At 46.6% G+C, this 22079-nt stretch overlaps 1 protein-coding gene across 1 annotated transcript; it reads left to right on the forward strand.

The window, feature by feature from the left end:
• The first annotated feature begins 10799 nt into the window (after positions 1–10799).
• On the forward strand, positions 10800–15707 carry IGFBP1 (insulin like growth factor binding protein 1). Its single transcript, XM_020915427.2, has 4 exons — positions 10800–11246; positions 12784–12968; positions 14000–14128; positions 15037–15707. The coding sequence occupies exons 1-4, from the start codon at positions 10901–10903 to the stop codon at positions 15166–15168; spliced, it is 792 nt and encodes a 263-aa protein (XP_020771086.1). The 5' UTR covers positions 10800–10900; the 3' UTR covers positions 15169–15707.
• Positions 15708–22079: the final 6372 nt, after the last annotated feature.

Consider the following 22079-nt stretch of genomic DNA (forward strand, 5'->3'; position numbering starts at 1 on the left):
TGGGTTAGGTGTCCTAATTCAGGAAGTCAGGGCCCATGGGTGCCTGGGGACGGCCCCCAACAATGGGCCAGGCATGGCGCTCTCACTGCGTGCCAAATGGTTTATCGAGATCCTCAAAAGAGTGGAGATCATCATTCCAACTTAGTCCCCTAAGGCATAGAGACCAAAGACATGGCAACCCTCTTGCCCTTGCTACTAATCTTCTATTTTTAAAAAGTGTTATCCATCTGAGCTTTGCCAGTAAGTTACTGTGTGATTTTGGGTGGATGGATGTTGTCACTGTTTCTTCCTCTGTCTATAAATTTAGGCAATGTCTGAGGTCATAATTTTCCGAATGTTCTGAGATCTCTGAATCCTGGAGGCACCCTAGAGTGCTGAAGGTGATTGTCAGAGACAAGGATTCTCCTGGGAACCTTTCCCCACCTGTTAGCACAGACCATCACAGTTGAGGAAGTGCTTCAGATTCAAGTGCTGTGGGCAGCGGAAGGGAGCCCTCCTCACCGTGCGGCTGGGGCTCAGTGGACACAGCCCTTCTGGAGGGCAGGTCAGCTAGGTGCAAGGCTTGAGAACATGCTCAGCCTTTGACGGAGCAGTTCCATTTACAAAAGCACGCATGCCTGCATCCTCAGTTGCTCAGTTGTGTCTGACTCTTTGCAACACTATAGACTGTAGCCTGCCAGGCTCCTCTGTCTATGGGGTTCTCCAGGCAACAATACTGGAGTGGGTTGCCAAGCCCTCCTCCAGGAGATCTTCCTGACCCAGGGATCGAACCTGTGTCATCTGCATTGCAGGCAGATTCTTTACCATTGAGCCACAGGGAAAGGCCCTTATAGGAGCACCAGGAAGTGATCAGACCAAGTAGTGACTCATTTTCTGTTGTATTTGTGGAGTGTTGTCTTTAAGAGCCCCAGCAGAAGTGCACATACGTCCAAGGACAAGGAATGTTCTGCAGCCAGTAATCTGTGTTTCAACATATGTGCGTCCATGTGCATATATGTACACACACATATGCTTGTGGATGTAAATACACACTGTAGACAAAATGTTCATAATATATTAAATGAAAAAATGCTGTAGAATAGATAGCACAATATGATCCCATTTTAAAATTACACAATACATGCCATACACACACACACACAGACACACATACACATCCAAAAAGAGATTCGTGGAAATGGGAAGATTGGTAGTATCTAGGTGTCAGTATCATAAGTAAATTTTAATATCATTTAAATCCACTTTATATTTTTCTAAAAAGAACATGTAAATTACTAAACAATAATTAAAAAAATAAAGTTCACCTGGTGCAGTGGATCATTTTCCAGATGGGGAAACAGAGGGCTGCAGAGGGGAAGGGTGTGCCCAAAGTCACGGAGTGAATAAGGTGGAGGCTGCCTGGACGCCATCCCAGTGTCCTGAGGTCTGGGTCAATGTTTTGTTGTTGCATTGGTACACCCCTAGGGTCCTCCTGACCTCATGGCACTTAGTCACACTGCTTTGAGCATAATGTAAGCCTCTTTTGTTTGTGTTTGTGAATAAAAACATTGTGAAATCTGCAGTGTGTGTCCAGAGTCGCACTAGTCTAACACTCAGGGTCACCTGTGAGCGGTGCCTTTCACTATGACATTGGGCAGCCCTCTGGGGAGAAACATGGGGTTCTGGGCATGTGCAAAGGCCCCACATGGGCTCCAAGACTGGCCCATGGCAGCAGCTGACCCACAGTCTCCAAGCTTCTCATCTTTGCCCACAGCCCAGTACATTCCTTGTGTTGACCCTCAGAGGTTCAGTAGTCCAGAACCTGGATTCCCCTCACTGTGTAGGCAAGGACCTGGAGAGGCTGAACTCAAGTGTGATTCAAGTACAAGTTGCAGGCACACACGTGCCTGCTAGTCTGCCACACTGAAACCTGCATTATAGGTACAAATAATGTTCTTGGTGTTGAAGGGCTGGTTCAGAGCTTGGGGCTGGTCATTTTGAAAGTGTGGGCCCAGAATGAGAGTCACCCCACAGTGTGTGCTGATCATGTGTAGGAAATCCTCAGTACAGCGCTTGGTACGTGGTAAATCCTCAGCAACGGGCATGAGTCAGCATAACTATTGCCCATGCTGTTACAGTTGTCATCCTCCATTGGTGGTTTCTATTCACACCTCACATTGCTGCCTCTTCTGAACTCCAGCATGATGAATTACCTCTCGTTTCTGTATTGTATAATATATATTTATATATATATATAAAACATAGGATGACGTTTTGGCATCTTAGAAACTTTCTGGCCGGGGAGTTATTGGCCCTCCTTGGGTAGAAAAGGGCTCATCCTGGAGCATGTTTTTGATATAAGAACCAATCAGTCCAGAGCCAGGCCTATACTATCTAGGCTGTGCTTCCCTGAAAGCAAAATTCTTCTGCCTTAGTCACCCCAGGGCCAGATACCAGGCAACCAGAGGCCACCCCTCTACCTTAAAGCCACTAGCATTATTCAAACTAGCCAATCCTAGGCTGTTCACCTTGCCTTGCCCTGCCTTTCCCAAGGAGACCTCAGTAAAGGCCATGGCCTTGATCTAGCCCTTCTCCTGCTCTCTACCTCCTGGCCACTCTGGTGCTTCTCCTGTGGCCCTGAATGGCATGCTGGGCCTCCTATGTCCAGGACCTGGGAGCAAAATACATAGTTTATTTATTCAGATCTACTCCTGTGGTCCATCAACTTTAAAATTCCATATCCAACACATAAATTCTTAGTACAGTTTCTGCAAAACCAATATGCTCAGGGTTGCCTTTGACTCCAGGTTACAAACGAGAGGCTAAGAGTTGGTACCATTTGTAAAGAACCACTTTACAATAATAGGAGGAGAATAAAATCCATAAAGTTCATTAATAAATAAGTACAAATACTACTTAAATATAATTCAAATTTGCAAAGAGAAAATGCCAGAATTCTCTTCAAAACAGAAAGCACCGGGTCCACATAGAATCCTACTGAACATTTAAGGAAGAAGTTATACCGATTCTCTATAATAATCTTGCAGAATATTGAAGCAGAGGGAATAATTCCTAGTCCATTCTATGAGACCGGCATTACCATAACACCAAAAATGGATGAAGACATTACAATAAAAGAAGACTACAGACCAATGTCTCTCATTAACATAGAAACAAAAATCCTCAACAAAATATTACAAAATTGAATCCAATAGTGTATTAAAAAGAATCATATGGCTTGACCAAATAGGATTTATGCCAGGTATACAGGCTGGATCAACACTAAAATTAATGTACTCTATCACATAATAGGCTAAGGAAGTACCACACAATAATACCAATAGACATGGAAAAAGTATTTGACAAAATCCAACACCGATTTATGATAAAAACTCAGTAGACTACAAATAGAAGGGAACTTTCTCAACTTGTTGATGACTATCTACAAGAAAACTCCTGCTAAGTCGTACTTAATAGTGAGAAGCTCAAAGCTTTCCCAATAGGAGCAGGCACAAGGAAAGGATGACCTCTTTCACCACTATAACACTGTACTTGAAGTCCTAGGTAATGCACTAAGACAGGAAAATGAAATAAAAGTACACAGATTGGGAAGGAAGAATTCAAATTGGGTTTATTTGCAGACTGACGTGGCAGTCTAGGAAAAAGAAATCTGGAAAAATCAGCAAAAAGATTCCTGCAACTAATTAGTAATTTTAGCAAGGTTGCAGGATACAGGTTAATATACCAAAGTCAGTCCCTTTTGAAAATAACAGCAATAAATTAATGGAATTTGAAATTAAAAACATAACACCCATTTACATTAGCATCCCCCAAAATGAAATACTTTTGTATAAATGTAACAAGATATGTACAAGATCTATATGAGGAAAACTATAAAACTCTGATGAAAGAGATTAAAGAAAAATTTAATAAATAATTTAATAAATTTAATAATGGAATTTAATTAACGGATAGGAAGACTCAATATTGTCAAGATGTCAGTTCTTCCCTACTTCAACCATGGACTCAAGACGATCCCAATCAAATCACTGAGTTACTTTGTAGATATTGATGAACTGATTCTAAGTTTTATATGGACAGGAAAAAGACTCAGAATAGCTAACACAATATTGATGAAGAACAAAGTTGGAAGACCGACCGACATTAGATGACTTCACGATTTATTATAAATCTACAGTAAATAGATTATAATATATAAATGTATAGATCTATAGCATGGAGTGTGGTATTGAATTAATAGACAAAACAAGGCAATGCAGAAGTTTAGGGAGTCCAAAATAGAGCCCCATTAATATCATCAACTGGTGTTGTACAAAGGAACAAGGGTAATACAATATAGTAGGATAATTTTTTCAACACATGGTGCTATAAGAACTACACATCTATAAGCAAAATAATAAAAATAAAAGATTTAGACATAGGTTTGCATTCTTTGCAAAAATTAACTCAAATTGGATCACAGAACTAAATGTAAAATGCAAAACTATAAATTCTTAGAAGATGACCTGGGAGAAAACCTGGATGACCTTGGATATAGTGATGGCTTTTTCAGATACAACACTAAACACATGATCCATGAAAACAAAAATTCGTAAGCTGTGCTTCAATAAAACTAAAAACTTTGGATCTGAGAAAGTAAATGTCAAGAGAATGAGGAGAAAACCCACAGACTGGGAGAAAATATTTGCAAAAGACAAATCTAATTAAGGACTGTTAGATAAAATGCTAAAAGAACCCTTAAAACTTAAAGATAGGAAAACAACTTCATTAATAATGGTCAAAGGCCTTACAAGACACATCCACAAAGAATATAAACATATGGTAACTGAGCACATGAAAAAAATGCTTCACTTCATATTTCATCTGGGAAATGAAAATTACGGCAGAGATACAACCATACAACTAATAGAATGGCCCAAATCCACATATTGACAAACCAACTGATGAAGATGGTGTGGAGCAAAAGAACACTTATTTACTCCTGGTAAGGGCACCCACAGATATTCACTCTCTAGTGTGGCTGAGACCCTTCCCGCTGTGATGTACATACTTGATGTGGGTAACTGCTAGAGATTGTATTGTAGGAGGCCATCCCCTACTTTTCTGCCCAGGGTCCCTGCCCTTTGCCCAGGTCAGAGAATTAGCAGAGTTGTGCAACCTCATGCCTGGTAGGCATGAGTAAAACACTACATTGTTGCTACTTTGTGTGTGTGGGAGAGGTCCTGCTGCCCTTGGGCTGGTTGGATGGGGTTTGGTGAGTGGGATCCTGAATGTTTGAGGTTGACTGATGGGCCCATAGACATATTAAGGTCTTTGTGTGGACAATGGGGGAGGGTAGACCTACTGAGGGATGTCATGGGTCCAGTCTGTCCTACTCATAGAAGTCATGGACACTTTATCCATCTATGTAACCACAGGCCTCATCACCAAGAAATGACCTTCAATGCTTAACCACATAATGTGATGCCTAATGAGGCAGAGAGGTTACTGATTTCCCACAGCTCATGCAGGGGCCCAGGGCAGACTCTTCCTTTGTACTTGGGGCAGCGAAGTCTTGCTGGAAATGATTCACACAGTTTGTCTGCGCTGAGCAGTAGAACTGAGACCAGAGGGCTCAGGTCTCTTGGGTCCTTCCAAGATCTCTCCATAGCCCCATGCAGCCCACCCCACCTTCATCCAGCAACGTTCTGTCCTTTACCTCTTCCCCAGAACTTTCCATTCCCAGCTTCTCATGGGGTGGTTTTGAGTGGGAGTGGGATGTGGGGAGTCTTCTAAACCTGCGCCATCAAACTTGAGTGAGTCTCAGGGTCCTCTGGAGAGCTTGTGAAAACAGAGGACCAGACCCCACCACAGGGGTTCTGGTGAGGTGAGGCCTGAGAATAAGCATTTTTATCCAGACTCAGGTGATGTGAGACTGGTCTAGACCATGACTGAGGCTCCTGGTGCAGGAGGAAGGTGGGGAATGATCACCTTGAACACCGCCCATGTGCCTGGCACTTCTATTGCAGCCCCAGTGGCACCCCAAATGGGAATGCAGGGTGGGTAGCCTGCCAAAGCGGAGTAAGCCCTGGTCTTTCCAGAGGGGCCCTCGGGCACTGGCGCTGCCCGGGCACTCTGAGTGCCTGTGTTTGGGATCTGGGCTGTGTAGACGTGACAAGAGCAAGGTTTACCTTTCCACTCTGACTAGCTGGGGGAGTAGACTTGTCCTCAGTCTGCGGAGCGGTGCCCTTCATCGCCTAGGAGCTGGCCAGCAGGGCAGGCCTGTGCAAGATTTACATCATTCGGTGCGTCAATCGATTAGGAACACAACAGAACATCTTTTTGTTTTTTTTCCCCCAGGTTAAAAACAAGTTCCCTTCGAGGATCCCCTGGACTGCAGTGCTCTCTCCCTTTGAAAGCCTAGTTTTGCCCTTGATCTTTGCATTGTTTTTCAAAGCAGAGATTGCCCAATTTTCCGGCTGCTGGTGAGTAAGCAGCACGCGGTGTGAAGGCAGAATTGGAAACAGTGGGTGACGGAAGGCCCCGCACAGTTTCATCATCCAGGGAGTACCCAGCCTCTGCTCTGTGAATATACACTGCGGTCGAGAATGGTGGTGACAGCTTACATTTGTTCAGGGCTGACTCTGCCAGCCTCTGCATTATCCCCATTTTCCAGACAAGGAAACTGAGGCCTAGGGAAGTTACATAATATGCTGGACATGAAATCCAAGGTGTCAGCACAGGCAGTCTTGCTGGGGGGCTCCCATGCCTGCCTGTTAGGGGCTGATGAAACTCTCAGAGATGGGTTCTTGGAGCTGCAACCAGAGATGGTGTGCTGTAAATCGTTATGAAATGATCAGCAAAGACACTGTGTGCAGCCCCATTCAGGACCTATCTCCTGGGGCCACTTGGAAAGACTTGGATTATGCGAGTTCCTTTGCTTTTCTGCAATGGGAACAGTGGTTTCCTTTCCTCTGCGGACAGAAAATTTACAATGGTGGGTAGGGAAGCGGACTGTAAGGCATCGTCAGCATTTTGCCTAATTGATAAAATACAAGTTCCACAGCCAGCTCTGAAAACTTCCCACATGTACCCCTAAAGCTGCTTTTCACCCCTGTCCCCACCAAATACACTCCCAGTTGCCCTTGCAGGCACAGACAGTATTGATGCTTCCTTACATCAAATGTCTCTATGTGGTTTGGCATGAAGGGTTTGATTTGGGCAAAGGGGGCTTCCCTCCTGCTGCTGTGATAAGCCATACCTCTAGAGCTCCTGGGGAGGACCCCTGACAACTCTGGCAAGCACAGCTGGGTGCCAGGTACACACAGTGCACGGATAGGAAGCCGCAGCTCCCCATTCCCTCACCACCCCCTGCTCTCCATGCCCTGCCTCCAGTCGAGCCTGGCTGTTGAATTCTACAGTCCTTGGGAGGATGGGCTGGGCCACCGATTAGTGTCCCAGGTATGGATGGGGCAGGGGCCTCTGGGAGCCTGTCCCCTGCCCGCCCAGTCTGGCAGGAGGCACACAGGTAAATGCAGGTTTATGTAGCTCTTTGGTATCCCTGTAACCCACTGTCACACTCTTTGGAAGTGCAGAGGGGGCATTTCATTTTACCTGGGAGCCGCCCAGAAAGCTTCTCAGGGGAGAGGAGCTTCAGGTGGGCCCTGGAGGATGGAAAAGGGTAGGAAGGAGTTCTGGGTGTCAGGAAGAGCAGGACTAATGCCATGAAGATGAGGGTGATAGGGAGATGTGGGTGGTAGCGTGAGGAAAATTTGAGCATGGAGAACAGCAAGAAGAAAGTCATGAAGATATGACAGTAATTTTTTTCCCCATGGATCTGGGGAGGGGAGACCTTCAGCCTGGAAAATGAGCAGGGGTCTGCAGGGCTGAGAAGATGGGAGGTGGGTTGAGGTTCCAAGGCTACAACACTTAATGAGGGGTTCTCTCTCTGGCCCATTCTACACCTCAGGGCCTCTAGCAGGAGTGCCTCCTTATGCTAACAGAGGCCAGACCCTGGGAGTCAGACCACGGGGGACATGGAAGGCCTGTCCTGGCTGTGGATGCCGGCCAGTGGGCAGCGGGACCTGGCATCCAGGATGCACCCAGAAATGAGCAGAGGAGCAGCGACCTCTCGACCTGCCAGGGGAGGGCAGCTCATCTTCATAGGACGGAGGGACAAATGGCCTGCACAGGCCTCGAGGAAGGGCCCAGTCCATTCGTGTTGATGGGGTCGGGAGCAGGGAGAGCTCTCTCTCTGGGCTGATGGCTGTTTGGTTTACTGCTGCTATGAGGCAAGCCAGGGAAATGTTTGGGAAATCGATCAGCCAGGAGAGGAATGACAACGGAATTTCCACTACGTGCAGGGTGACTGAGACCTCAGAGAGGGAGGGAGGGATCTCACTGGGCAAACGCACAACTGGGTGAAATGTCCGGGGCTGGCAAACTGCCAGGCACACAGTAGGCAGGCCCCAGATACTTACTGTATGATTCTCTCTTTCATATGTGCCATTAGGAAAACATTTCTTAAAAAAAAGAAGGAATATACTTGCTTTACAATGTCATGTTAGTTTCCACTGTACAATGAAGTGAATCAGCCATATGCATACATATATCCCCTCACTCGTGGACCTGCCTCCCACCCTACTGGCATCCTACCCCTCCAGGCATCACAGGGCACCAGGCTGAGCTTCCTGTGCTTTATAGCAGGCTGCTATTATCCCAGCCTCCCAATCCATCCCACCTTCCGCACTGTGTCCACATGTCCATTCTCAGTGTCTGCGTTTCTAATCCTGCTTTGGAAATAGGTTTCAAGTGGGTACTCTGATTCTACATTGAGGAGGTCAGAGAGAAAATTCAGATTCTTTGGGGGAAAATAAAATCCTTTAGGAACTCACCTCAAAAATGATGTTATAAAACTCAGAACTGTTGTCAGCTCCTGAACCAGAAACTGTAAAAATATGACCAAAATGACCGTGAACTTCCAGTTGCAACTTTTTCCCACCAACCTTAATAGTACTGTTGTTGAGGAGATGCTGGGGGCAAGGAGAAGTGTGTGTGTGACAATTTATTGATATAATAGTGGCAGAACACAAGACAAGTAACTTGGTGAGGGCCACAGAGCCCATGAAGTGGCTGGAAAAAGATCTAGTAAATTAATTTTAACTTGGTTCATCTTGAGATGGGGCTTCCCAGGTGGCGCTAGTGGTAAAGAACCTGCTTGCCAATGCAGGTAGATGTAAGAGGTATGGATTCGATCCCTGGGTCGGGAAGATTGCCTTAGAGAAGGAAACAGCAACCCACTCCAGTATTCTTGCCAGGAGAATCCCACGGAAAGAGGAGCCTGGCAGGCTACAGTCCATGGGGTTGTATAGATTCGGACACAACTGAAGTGACTTAGCAAGCACGATTCCTGAGATAGATAATATAACTGAAAATGTAAACACCTGATTATACCAAATAATGTAGTATTTACTAGATAATGTGAATCCAGAGGGCTAAAAAAAGAGTGTGAAGGGAAAACCAGTCCCTTTCTCAGTCACCTAATTTCACACCTTCCTCTGCAATGCGGGCGAGCTTCTTATACATACTTCTCAAAATAGTCCATACATTTAAAATCACAATGACACATACATTCATATGACTTGTTTGTGCACAAACAATAGTATATTCTATGCCTTCCTGTTTTTACTTCACTTGGAAATTTTACTTGCCTAATCTTACAGACCTTGGAGATTTTTCTCCCTCAGTAAATATAGAACTGCCTTGTCAATAGCTACCTGGTTTCCAAGGACTGGGTGCCAGAGAGAGTGCCTGGTGTCTGGATGTGAGCAGGCCCATTTTTCACTATCTCTGAAGCTACAGTGACAATTTTCTTTCCATCTAAGAGGATGTCTAGAGACAGGAATTTTAACGAAAGAGAAAGCTGCAATCATCGACTCCTGATAAAAATCTGACCTGAGGCTGAAAGGCAGAGGAAGCTGGGGTCTGCGCTCAGTTTCTTAGCCTCAGCCCAGTCTCTCTCTCTCTTTGTTAACTTAATTTTTTTTTGGCCACACCATGCCGTATGTGGGAATTTAGTTTCCCAAACAGGGATAGAACAGGTGCCCTCTGCAATGGAAGTGCACAGTTTTAACCAGTGGACCACCAAGCAAGTCCTTAGCCCTTCTCTTAATGCCTCTGAGTCCCCCTACTCTCTGGAAGTTCTGTTAACTGGGCTCTGGGGGGCTGTGGTGAGACTGCGGAGCTTGGCATCAGTCCTGGGAGGACCTGTCTCTTTTCTTCCTTCTTTCCTCCTGAGAAAGTCTCTCAAGACAGCAATTAAGGGGCCTGTTCGTCTTTTTCCTGCAAAGGCAGAAACAGTTCCAGCTTTGCTTCTGAGAAACAAGGCTTTCAAAGACTTAGGTTCAAAGCACTCCTTCCTCTTCCCGGGCCTTGATTTCCCCACTTGAAAACTGGCCAGTGGGCTGACCTTGCCCAGCTCATCTCTCCTGCTTTCCCTAGGTCGTCCAGGGAGAACTGGCAGGCTCAACCTGAAGATGTCCCTTGAACAAAACAAGCAAGCACCATCCTTCATGTGACCGTGCGCTCCTGGCTGGAATTGCACTTTGGCTCCAGGTCTGAACCTTAACAGGACAAACACAGTCTGAAACGTGGACCGTTTGCCCTCCTTCCACCCACGGTTTGCGCAGGGCTGTGTACGTACAAACAAAACAAACTTATTTTGAACACTGCCCTCGAGCACGCGGCGCTGCCAATCATTAACCGCTGGTTGAGGTGGCCCAGCCCGAGCCCTTCAAAAGGCGCACGCGGTGCTCAGCGAGCATCGGCCACCGCTCCGGCGCCACCGCCAGGCAGCATCCGCCAACCAAGCCGCCCCTACCGCTAGCGAGCGCCGGCTCCCTTCTGCCACCCACCGCCTGCGATGCCTGAAGTCCTTGCGATCCGAGCCTGGCCGCTTCTGCTATCGCTGGCCGTTCAGCTCGGCGCGACGGTCGGCGCTCCCCAACCCTGGCGCTGTGCGCCCTGCTCCGCCGAGAGGCTGGCGCTCTGCCCGCCCGTGCCTGCCTCGTGCCCGGAACTCACCCGGTCCGCGGGCTGCGGCTGCTGCCCGATGTGCGCCCTGCCTCTCGGAGCCGCATGCGGCGTGGCTACTGCTCGCTGCGCTCGCGGGCTCAGCTGCCGCGCCCTCCCGGGGGAGCCGAGGCCCTTGCACGCCCTCACCCGCGGCCAGGGCGCCTGCATGACCACACCCAGCGATGAGGCCACAGGTACCACCGTCTCCTCACCTGGGTTCCTCCCTTGGGACAGATGGGGTGGGAGGCTGGGGCAAGACAAGGAACGGTGCTGCACCGAAGCCAGTAGAGAGCAAACCCGGCCAGGCTCAGAGCTTGCAACCAACGCATGGAAGGGGAAAGGGTTTTAAGTCGCCTAGATGAACCCTATTGTTGTGTGGTCCTGCAGGGGGGCTCAGGATTAGGTAGGACACACACAGCTTGGTGGGAGAGTTGGGGAGGGAGCCCAGAGCCCCCTTGGCAGCCCACTGATCTATAGAACCTGAACATGAGAAAGGAGGGAGGCGATGGGGATGCCCAGGCAGTGGGTGCCACTCTAGGTGCCCCTGGCTCTCCTCTCTGCCATTTCCCGAAGGCCTGCAGTGGAAGCCCATCCTGCTGGCCTCCTGGGGAGTGTTTGGAGTGTCCTTCGTAATATATGTCCTGTGCAGACCGTTATATGCTTACCATATGTTTAAAGAACATAATGTGAAAGTTTAGGTTAAAAACTTCACTTGCATTCATTGCTATAGAAAAAATGTTTGATGTGTGTGCCGCCTGCTCAGAACTTGACAATTAGAGCTTTCCTGAATTTAGCAGTGATTTATTTGTAGTGGGAAGCAGAGGAAATATCCCCTTCTCTACCCTCTCTCCCTACTTCCCTGTCCCTGCAGCTGTGTGTCCAGTGTGGTTCTGTGATTTTTGGAGCCATTCTGTGGCTCATTGTCCTGATGGGGATCTGCTGGAGGGGAGACAGTTTTTCTTCTGGTTCTCCGCTTTCAGAGGCAATGAAATGGAGTCATCTCCGTGGCCCTCAGAGGATAAGGCACCCCCACTCCAGGGGAGTTCCTCAGGAGAGCCAGTTCTCCATCATTCTGTCCATGTACCAAACCCAAACCTTAGGACTCTCTGCATCAAACCTGGTGACCCTCTCTCCTCTTCCCAGGGTTGCAAAGAAGTCACTTTGACTGTGGGAAGGCAGAGTCCCTGGAAAAGAAGAGAGTAGAACTGCAGTCTAGACCCACCTCTGAATGAACCCTACCACCTGTTCACAGGGAATTACTAAAATGTCCATTTTATGGATGGGAAAGAAGAGAATAGGGTGAGGATTTGAATTGTGGTTTAGTCGCTAAGTCATGTCCGACTCTTGCAACCCCCTGGGCTATAGCCCACCAGGCTCCTCTGTCCATGGGATTCTCCAGGCAAGAATATTGGAGTGGGTTGCCATTTCCTTCTCCATTTGAACTGTAATCCATGGCTTTCTCAGGGCTCTTCCCAGGCTTTGACAAATGTGCATTTGGCTACATTAGAAGCAGAATCACAGGGCACTCTTGCCTTTGGTATTGCTGTAGGGTTACTCCCTCTATCCAGAAACCACTAAAAGTTCCTTTAAAGAGGAAGTAGGCAAAACTCTGGGTCAGTATGACCATCCTGTCCCCGTTTGGTTTTGTGGGAAAGGAAACAACTTCAGGGGGTCACAAGTGCAGATGCTTCGGTGAGGGGGGCTCATGGGTTTTTGTTTTTTCATTTTCAGATACAAAGGACACCACCAACCCAGAGAATGTGTCCCCGGAGAGCTCAGAGATAACTCAGGAGCAGCTTCTGGACAATTTCCACTTGATGGCCGAGTCCAGTGAGGACCTTCCCATTCTCTGGAATGCCATCAGTAATTATGAGAGCTTGAGGGCTCTTGAGATCAGTGACATCAAGAAGTGGAAGGTGAGACCCTTGAAACAGGTGGAACCTCTAGCTTGAACCTGCTGGGTCTGCCAGTTTGGTCCTGAGCCCTAGCGATAGCACATTCTTCCCCAAAGCCTAGCAGACATTTCTCAGCTTAGATTTGCTAAGCTTTCAACAAAGGAACCTGCTGGATAGAAAGAAAATGCAGTCCATGCTGTGCAACTTTAGATGCATTACTTCATGTCTCTGAGCTCATCTCTAAAATAAGGATGTCAGACTAGCAGTGTCTAAAGAGCACTGAGCTGTTCTTATCTTCCTCTCCTGTCGCATCTTCCTCCCCACTTTTAAGAAATTGTGTTAAAATATTCATAACATAAAAGTTAGCCCTTTAACCATTTTAAAGTATAAAGTCTAGTGGCTTTAAGTACATTCACATTATTCTGCCACCACTGTCTATTTTGAGAACTTTTTCATCTTCCCAAATGAAAACTCTGTCCCCATTAAACACAAACTCCCCGGTAGCATCTTAATTGGTGTCTGTTTTCAGTTCTACCACTTGAGGGCGACAAAGAATCAAAGTTGGAGTGGCGGGTTCTTTTGTGAAAACAAAAAGCACTTCTGCAAACATGCGTAATCAGAAAAGTGGAGGATTGAACTGTTTTCTAGGCACTTCAGAGTTTCATCTGGAAATGATACATAACAATAAGTTGTACAAAATTTAGAAGTCTCTCCTACTAAGTCCTCTATTCACAAAGTTGTGCCCAGACGACTGGTGGCAGAATTACCCGTGATGGGGAGAGGAGGGCAGGAGAGTCGGAGAGCTCATGGCATTAGTGATGCTCCTGACTCCTTTAGGTGCTTAGCGAATGTTCAGAAGGGCGGGCATGGGTTCCCATCTTTTATGTTAACAATTCAGGACAGAGATTAGCCACCCTCCTTCTACAGGTGAGAGAGTGAGGCCCAGGGAAGGCGGGTCCAGGCCTCTGCTCAGAGCCCACATAAAACCTTCTGCATTCACTCCCTGCCTCCACTTTAGGCTGACAGTACACAATATCAATTTATCCTTTTAGGAGCCCTGCCAGCGAGAACTCTACAAAGTGCTGGACAGATTAGCCAGGGAGCAGCAGAAGGCAGGAGACAAACTTTACAAATTTTATCTGCCAAACTGCAACAAGAATGGATTCTACCACAGCAAACAGGTATGTGCATCCTTACAGGATGGCCCCTGCTACTCACACCTCTGCTAGGTCAGTCTTTCAGTGAACAGGGTGTCCAGCTCCAAGTAAGCACCGTTAAGCCCCATAACTGGTCATATCATGTAAGACTCATTTCTCTGGGACTAGGAGCCACTAGCCCCTGGGAGCCTGAAGATCAGCCTGGTGCTTCCAGTCAGTGGGGGCCACTAGCCTCAGGGCTCCTGGGCTGATCCCTGAGGATGGGATCACCCCTGAGGATGGGATCATCATCCCTGAGGATGGATCCTCCATCATCCAGCAAGTCTGAGCAGGTGGGGGCCTTCACAGGCCCCTCGGGGTCTCAGTTTCTCACCATAATAGAGAGGAAGGGGACAACTCTACTTAGGAAACGATTATCTGTTTCGACATCTCTCACATTTTTTTCCCTACAAAGGAAAATGAATGAACTTTATAATTCAATACAATAGCATTGTTTCTTGGATAATAAATGAGATTAAACACATCAAAACCTAATTTTGAAGAGCCCTTTTGGACTCAGTGAAGCCCAGACTCTGTGAATATTTCTGGAGGAAACTGAGGACCAGGAAGTGCTTTGTAACAGATGAGGCATTTGTCAGAGAAGGTCTGCCATGCACGGACAGGCTCCCTCTGGGCTCAGCAGCTCCGTTGCATGGGCTGTGAAGCAAACAGTTATGCACATGCTACACCGTTCAACACACACCTGACGTCCTTTTTGCTCCGGACACTTGACCTTTGTCTCCATTGTGATGTAGGATTTGCCCTCAGTCTTGTTCACGGCCAGTTTGGGGTGGGGTGTGGCTCACGGTTGGTTCTCAGCTGGGCGGCACAGAGCTCCCCCTCCCCCTCAGCTTCACTGGGGCTGCTCTTGAACTTGATCCTTCTCTTTTCAGTGTGAGACGTCGCTGGAGGGAGAGCCTGGGCTCTGTTGGTGTGTCTACCCTTGGAGTGGGAAGAGGATCTTGGGGTCTGTGGCCATCAGAGGGGACCCCAAATGCCAACAGTATTTTAACTTACAGAACTGAAAACAGATGCAATATGATCGAATTCCTGCACATGAAATATTTAAGTACATAGTATATTTATACTCTGAAACACACACACACTTTTATATAGAGAGATGTATATATATGTAGGAATTACTTTTTTATACTCCACATATTACTTGTAGTTTATTTATTCACAATAAATTTATTTTTTCTACACAGTAACTTGTGTTATATTAATTTATATATCATGAAACACGTCCCATCATGTTGTATGTAAATACTTGTATTTTAGCTCTTCGGAGGTTTGTGCTTCTGTCTTAAAGAGCATAGGATAATACTGCCTAGCAAGTAGCAATGATTTTTTTCAAGTGGTTCAATGGAGGATGTTTAAGCTGCATGTAAGAATGATTTACTCTATTTACCGTGTCTAGCGTAAATTGGCAGGGAAACTTAAATGTTGATTATGTAGTCAAAGCTACATGTGATGATGTCATTAAATGTTAAAATATGCATTGGATATATTGTCAAGCATGGGAACACATTGTAAACACTGGAATAAATGTCCCACCCTGGAACATTGCTACCGTCATGGACATTGGTTGAACATAACGTCTTCTTCCTTCCTGAATTCCTTCCGTCCTCCATCCCGCCCCTTCCTTGTGCAGCATTCGTGATTAGACTCTGCAGGCTCCTTATTCCCACAGCGGGCAGGTCTGCTCTGCCCACTGAGGGCTCCTGCTGCCCAGGGTACTCTTCCCTTTTTGAGCCCTAACCTCGCCACTAGCTCTTCCCCTTCCTCTTGAAAACAGGCCAGGGTTTCTCCCATCTTCAGTGTAAGATAGAATCCCAGGCTCTGCCAGACCCTGTCCTCCGCAGGCTCCAGGGGTGTCCTCCATGATGGCACCCTGTTTGGCCCTCTGTTCGCCTGACAAAGCCCTGAGCTCACAGCCTGAGTCCTCTGTTCTGTGGATTTCTTTCTTTCTTTAACTATTCTCTGCTTGCTTTTCCTGACACTGCCCCTTCCTCGTTCCTGCCTGCCCTGCTGACTGCTCCTTCCTTGTCTCCCCTGGATGGGCATCTCATCCCTCCTATTGGATCCCACCAGGTCCCTACCTTGTCTGGGCTCCCCATCTTGGGTCTGCCCCTTCTCTCTCTGACCCCATGTCTGCCACCCTCCCTCTGCCTGGGCCCCAGGGCTCCCTGTGAACTCAGCTCTCAGACTCATCATTTAAAATGTACCAGGCTGTCTGATGTGAGTCAACCATAGCCTCATCCCACCCTGGTAAAAGTGGACAGCATCATGGTCACCATTATCCCACGATGGCAATGGGAGCATTCTCAGCGCTTCAGCCCTCATGAGACCCCTGTAGGACCCAGCTTGTGGGCCTGACTCAGGAGCAGAGCTGGGGGAAGGTGAACTTCCCTTCCCATGGCATGCAGGAGGTATCTTCTGGGCAAAACTAAAAGCACTTAACTCTAAACTTGAAGGTACCATCACAGCAATGCCTACAGAGGTCCTCATCTCAGCCAAAGTTGGGGGCTTTCATCCACCTTGTTTAGGTGGTTAATCGAAAGTATCAGTTAGACTATACAAGTATCAACATGGTCTTAGATGTGGGGCCCAGCCCTGTCCAGTCCCAAGGCTTTTGAACATGCTCTCATGGATCGGGCGTAACTGGCCACTCTGTCTCATGTTTCTAGCTCCAGTTTCTCTCAAACAAATCAGGAGTTGATGGACATTTGTGAGGGAATCTGAGTGAAGGGCCCCTACTGCATGTTTTCTTGTTGTTGTGTACCCCTGATTCTCAAGCAACCTCTCGGCAGCTCCCCTGTGCACCCATGTGTGGAGAACATAGTCACAACAGCTAGTCCCATGGGTGCACACAGGTGTCTGGGGGCATTGGCTCTGGGGACAGCTCCTTGGCGGGACAGAAGGACCTCTGCCCCAGATGTGTTTGGAAACTCTTCCATGTCTGATCCAGGCCATCAGCATTATTAACAGGATGGTTTCTGTGGTTCCGTCAGTTCTGGAGTGTTGCTGCTGAGTCCTCACAGCCAGCAGAGGTGGAAGGTACACATGGAACCTCTCCCTGGTTTTCATGCTTTTGACTCTATGGGTCTAAATTGGGATAACACTTCCCTCCTTCCTGAGCTTGGGACTCCCTCAAATCTGAGGCAGCTAGAACAGTGCTCAAAAGGAAATTTACAGCTGTACATGTCCCTATTAAGAGAAAAAAAAATCTCAAAAAACTTTAGGACACTGGAAAAGGAAGGTCTAAAGCAAGCAGAAGCAAGAAAATAATAAAGATTAGAGGGAAATAAATGAATAAATAGAGAATAGAAAATCAATTGAGAAAAATCAGTGAGATAAAAACTTGTTCTTTGAAAAGATCTACATGATTGACAAATCTTTAGCTCTTCTGACCAAGAAAAAAGACTCCAATAAGTAGAATCAGAAATGAAAGAGGTGGCTTTACCACTGATCTTACAAAAAGAAAAAGGATTATAAAGGAATACTATGAACAACTGTACACTAAAAAATTGGATTACTGAGATGAAATGAAACATTTTAGAAACACAGGAACTACCAAAACTGACACAAGAATTAGACTATCTGATTAGACCTGTAACAAGTGAAATGATTGAATTAGGAAAAGAAAAAACTGCCCATTAATAAAAGCCCAGACCCAGATGGCTTCTTTGAGGAATTCTACCAAACATTTAAAGAATACAAATTCTTTACAAACTCTTCCAAAATTTAGAAGATGGGAGAACACGTATCAATTCATTTTATGAGCCTACATTCATAAAAGTTTTACCTTGATTCCACACCAAAGACATCACAAGAAAAGAAAACTACTGCCCCAAATCTCCTATGACTATGGGCACAAAAATTCTCAGCAAAATACTAGCAAACTAAGTCCAGCAACATGTTAGAATAATCATTTGCCATAATCAAGTGGGATTTACCTCAGGAAGACATGGTTGTTTTAACATCCTAAAATCAATTAATGTAATAAACCATACAAATAAAATAAAAAAACCCCACAGATCATCTCAATAGGCTCAGAAAAAGTATTTGATAATATCCAACATCCTTTCATGATAAAAACACTCGACAAACTAGGAACAGAATGAAACTTATTCAAGTGGACAAAAGGCATCTTGGAAAACTCCACAGCTGACATCATAGTTGATGGTGAAAGTCTATATGCTTTTCCCCTAAAATCAGAAACAAGACAAGCATGTCTGCTCTCATGACTTTGCTTACATTGTGTTGGAGGTGCTAGTCAGGTAAGTTAGGCAAGAGAAAGAAATGTAAGGCATCTAGAAATAGGAAGAAGTAAAGCTATATCTGTTTGAAGATGACATGATCTTATACATAAAAAATTCTAAGGAATCCACTAAAAGATTATTAGAACTAATAAATGATACAGAATCAATATATAAAAATTAATTGCTTGTAACAATCAAAAAATGAAATTAAGAAAATTTCACTCACAGCAGTGTCAATAAAAATAAAATACTTAGTAGTATATTTAACAAAAGAAACACAAAATTTGTATTCTGAAAACTACAAAATAGTTTTAAAAGAAATTAAAGATGAATCACAAGCTGGAACCAAGATTGCTGGGGGTAATATCAATAACCTCAGATATGAAGATGATATCACACTAATGGCAGAAAGCAAAGAGGAACTAAAGAGCCTCTTGATGAAGGTGAAAGAGGAGAGTGAAAAAGCTGGCTTAAATTTCAACATTTCAAAAAACGAAGATCATGACATCCAGTTCCATCGCTCCATGGCAAATAGATGGGAAAAAATGGAAACAGGGACAAACTTTATTTTCCTGAGCTCCAAATCACTGTGTATGGTGACTGCAGCCATGACATTAAAAGACACTTGCTCCTTGGAAGAAAAGCTATGGCAAACTTAGTGTATTAAAAAGCAGAGACATCACTTTGAAAACAAAGGCCTGTCTAGTCAAAGATATGGTTTTTCCAGTAGTCATGTATGGGTGTGAGAGTTGGACCATAAAGAAAGTTGAGCATTGAAGGATTGATGCCTTTGAACTGTGGTGCTGGAGAAGACTGGAGGGTCCCTTGGACTGCAAGGAGGTCAAACCAGTCAATCCTAAAGGAAATCAATACTGAATTGGAAGGACTGATGCTGAAGTGAAGCTTCAATACTTTGGCCACCTGATGCAAAGAGCTGACTCATTGGAAAAGACCCTGAAGCTGGGAAAGATTGAAGGCAGGAGAAGGGTACGACAGAGGATGAGATGGTTGGATGTCATCATCGACTCAATGGACATGAGTCTAAGCAAGCTCTGGGAGATGGTGAAGGACAGGTAAGCCTGGCGTGCTGCAGTCCATGGGGTTGCAGAGTCAGAAATGCCTGAGTGACTGAACAAGATACAAAAAGGCCAAAACCCAGCTGCCATTTCTGAGGTTCTGGGAGCAAAAGTGGGGGACTGCGCATGATCCCTTTACACCAAGGGGGTGGCCGGACTACCTAAGCCACTCCTCCAGCACACCTGTTGGCCCCTAACCTTATTCCATTTAAGGGACTGGCTCATCCCACTCCTCTGACCCATCTCAGGAAGGGAGCAAGGACACCTGTTACTTGTTCTCACACCCTGGTGCTGCAGCAGGAGCCCCACCCTGAATTTCTCATCAGGCCTCTTATAGATTTCTGTTGATTAAGGAGTCCAAGGACCCAAGCTGGTAACAAAGGGAAGGGAAACAGCAGCAGTGATGCCTTGAACCTTATTCATCTGCTGTGTTCCCCTGCACTCACACCCCACCAGCTGCATGGCCCACTCACGTCGTCTTCTTTACTATGTTTCTCTACAAGAGCAGTGATCCTGTGTTTTGTTCTCTGCATACAGACAGTTCTAGGACAGAAAATGTGGACAACACTACTGGTGGAATGTGGGGCCAGGAGAGGAGGCCAACTCATTTTCAAGGCTGGGGCTGTGGCTAGGCTGGGGTTGTGGGAATGGGAGCCTGAGACGGCCATGGGGGCAGACACCCCACCCCCAACTTTGGGAGCAGATGCCTTCCTGGGCAGTGGGACACCCCTCCTCCACACACAAGCAGGATACTTTGGTAAATAAAAGGAGTTCATTCATGTTCACTATGGAAGCTGTTGAAATTGTAATGAAATAGAAATAAAATAAGGATGTTATCTACAGAAAGTATAACCAGGTTACCATCTGGGTGTATCTCCATTCAGCTGTGTGTGTACGTGTGTGTACCTAATATACTTGCATTCTACTTTTCCTTTACCTCACCACGAGCATCTTTGTCTTAACATCAAAAACATTTTAGTAGTGGCATAATATTCCTTTCTACAGAGGTTATTTCAGTTTAACATGTCCTAGTGGTCTCTGGGGAGAAGGCAATGGCACCCCACTCCAGCACTCTTGCCTGGAAAATCCCGTGGATGGAGGAGCCTGGTAGGCTGCAGTCCATGGGGTCGCTAAGAGTCGGACACGACTAAGCGACTTTTCACTTTCATTTTAACTTTTCACTTTCATTCATTGGAGAAGGAAATGGCAACCCACTCCAGTGTTCTTGCCTGGAGAATCCCAGAGACGGGGGAGCCTGGTGGGCTGACGTCTATGGGGTCGCACAGAGTCGGACACGACTGAAGAGACTTAGCAGCAGCAGCAGCAGTGGTCTCTGGGCACATTCCAATTAGGCCTTTCTGCTAAGTTTCTGTACAAGTATGGTTGGTTTAAGTTTGGACCACATGAGAAAATGACTCTGGACAGGTTGCCTCATCAGAGAAACCTTGTTTCATGACACCCGTGTCAGCATCAGTGATTGAGATTTTCCTAGTGTGTTGATTTCCTGGTTGAATCCTGGTAAGGGGTTGTCAGAGCAACTGCTTGGCCTTGACCTCTGTGAGTGGAGAGCCCCATCACTCATTTCCTTGTGCCCTTGGGGGTGGTGGCTGGGGACCTGCACTCATGGCTGGTGAAAGCTGAGGCCTGAGGGTGGAAGGTCTACCTAGGTGACTGAGGAAGGGAAGGTATGGGGCAGAACCAAGTGGGTGCAATCCATGTGCTTACTGGTCGTGGCAGGAGAGCATTTGGAAGAAAAGGTGACCACAGGTGTGGAAGGAGGTGGAGAATGAGGATAAGAAAGGGCCCGTGATTTGGGGGCTTCCAGGAAGACAAGCCCAGAGGGCTTATAGAGTCAGCATCCTGGGCAGCTCACAGCTCATAGTGGCTCCAAAGGGCCTGCCAGGTTCCTGCCCAGGTCCCCCAGGCCACCTCCCACACCCCTGGTCCCCAGAGCACCTACAGAGCTCTCTGCTCAGCACACACAGCTCTGTGATAAAGGGCCCACCTTAGATGTTCTACTAACAGGTCAGTTACGGTTCTAAACAGGAGATTCCTTGATGTGCAATTCACCCTTTGATGCCCAGAAGTCACAGGCTCAGGACTTTGCCTGAAGTGGCTCTGTGACAAGGGTCAACTGTTCCAAGGCTGCAGAGAGGGGACGGAGACCCTGGAACCCATCCAGTGTCTCCTGGGGTTTCTATCCCTTTCTGGCCTCATCTACTCCCTTCTCCAGACCAGAGAGGGGTTGGCCGGATCACAGGAAAGGATGTGCGGCTGAATCCTCCGGAGTGTTCCATGCCTTCTCCTGCTCAGCCATGAAGGCTGCCCGGAGTGGTGACAGACACGACAACAGGGGATACAATCTAAAGGCAACGAGGGCCAGGGGGTCACTCAGGTCAACAATCTGGCCTCTTAGAGCCAGAGGCTCACTGCAGACATGACCCAGCGCCCCTGTGGGCACCAGCAAAGCCCTGGGGTGGCTCCTTGGATTCTCTTGCCAGAGATGCAAGCAGGGAAAGTTGGAAAGTTACAACTACAGCTGGAACACTACTGCCCTCTGGTTTGTTAGTAACACAAAAACTGGAGAAAGGGGGA

This window comes from Odocoileus virginianus, chromosome 1 (genome assembly GCF_023699985.2).
Source record: "Odocoileus virginianus isolate 20LAN1187 ecotype Illinois chromosome 1, Ovbor_1.2, whole genome shotgun sequence".
Lineage (NCBI taxonomy): Eukaryota > Metazoa > Chordata > Mammalia > Artiodactyla > Cervidae > Odocoileus > Odocoileus virginianus.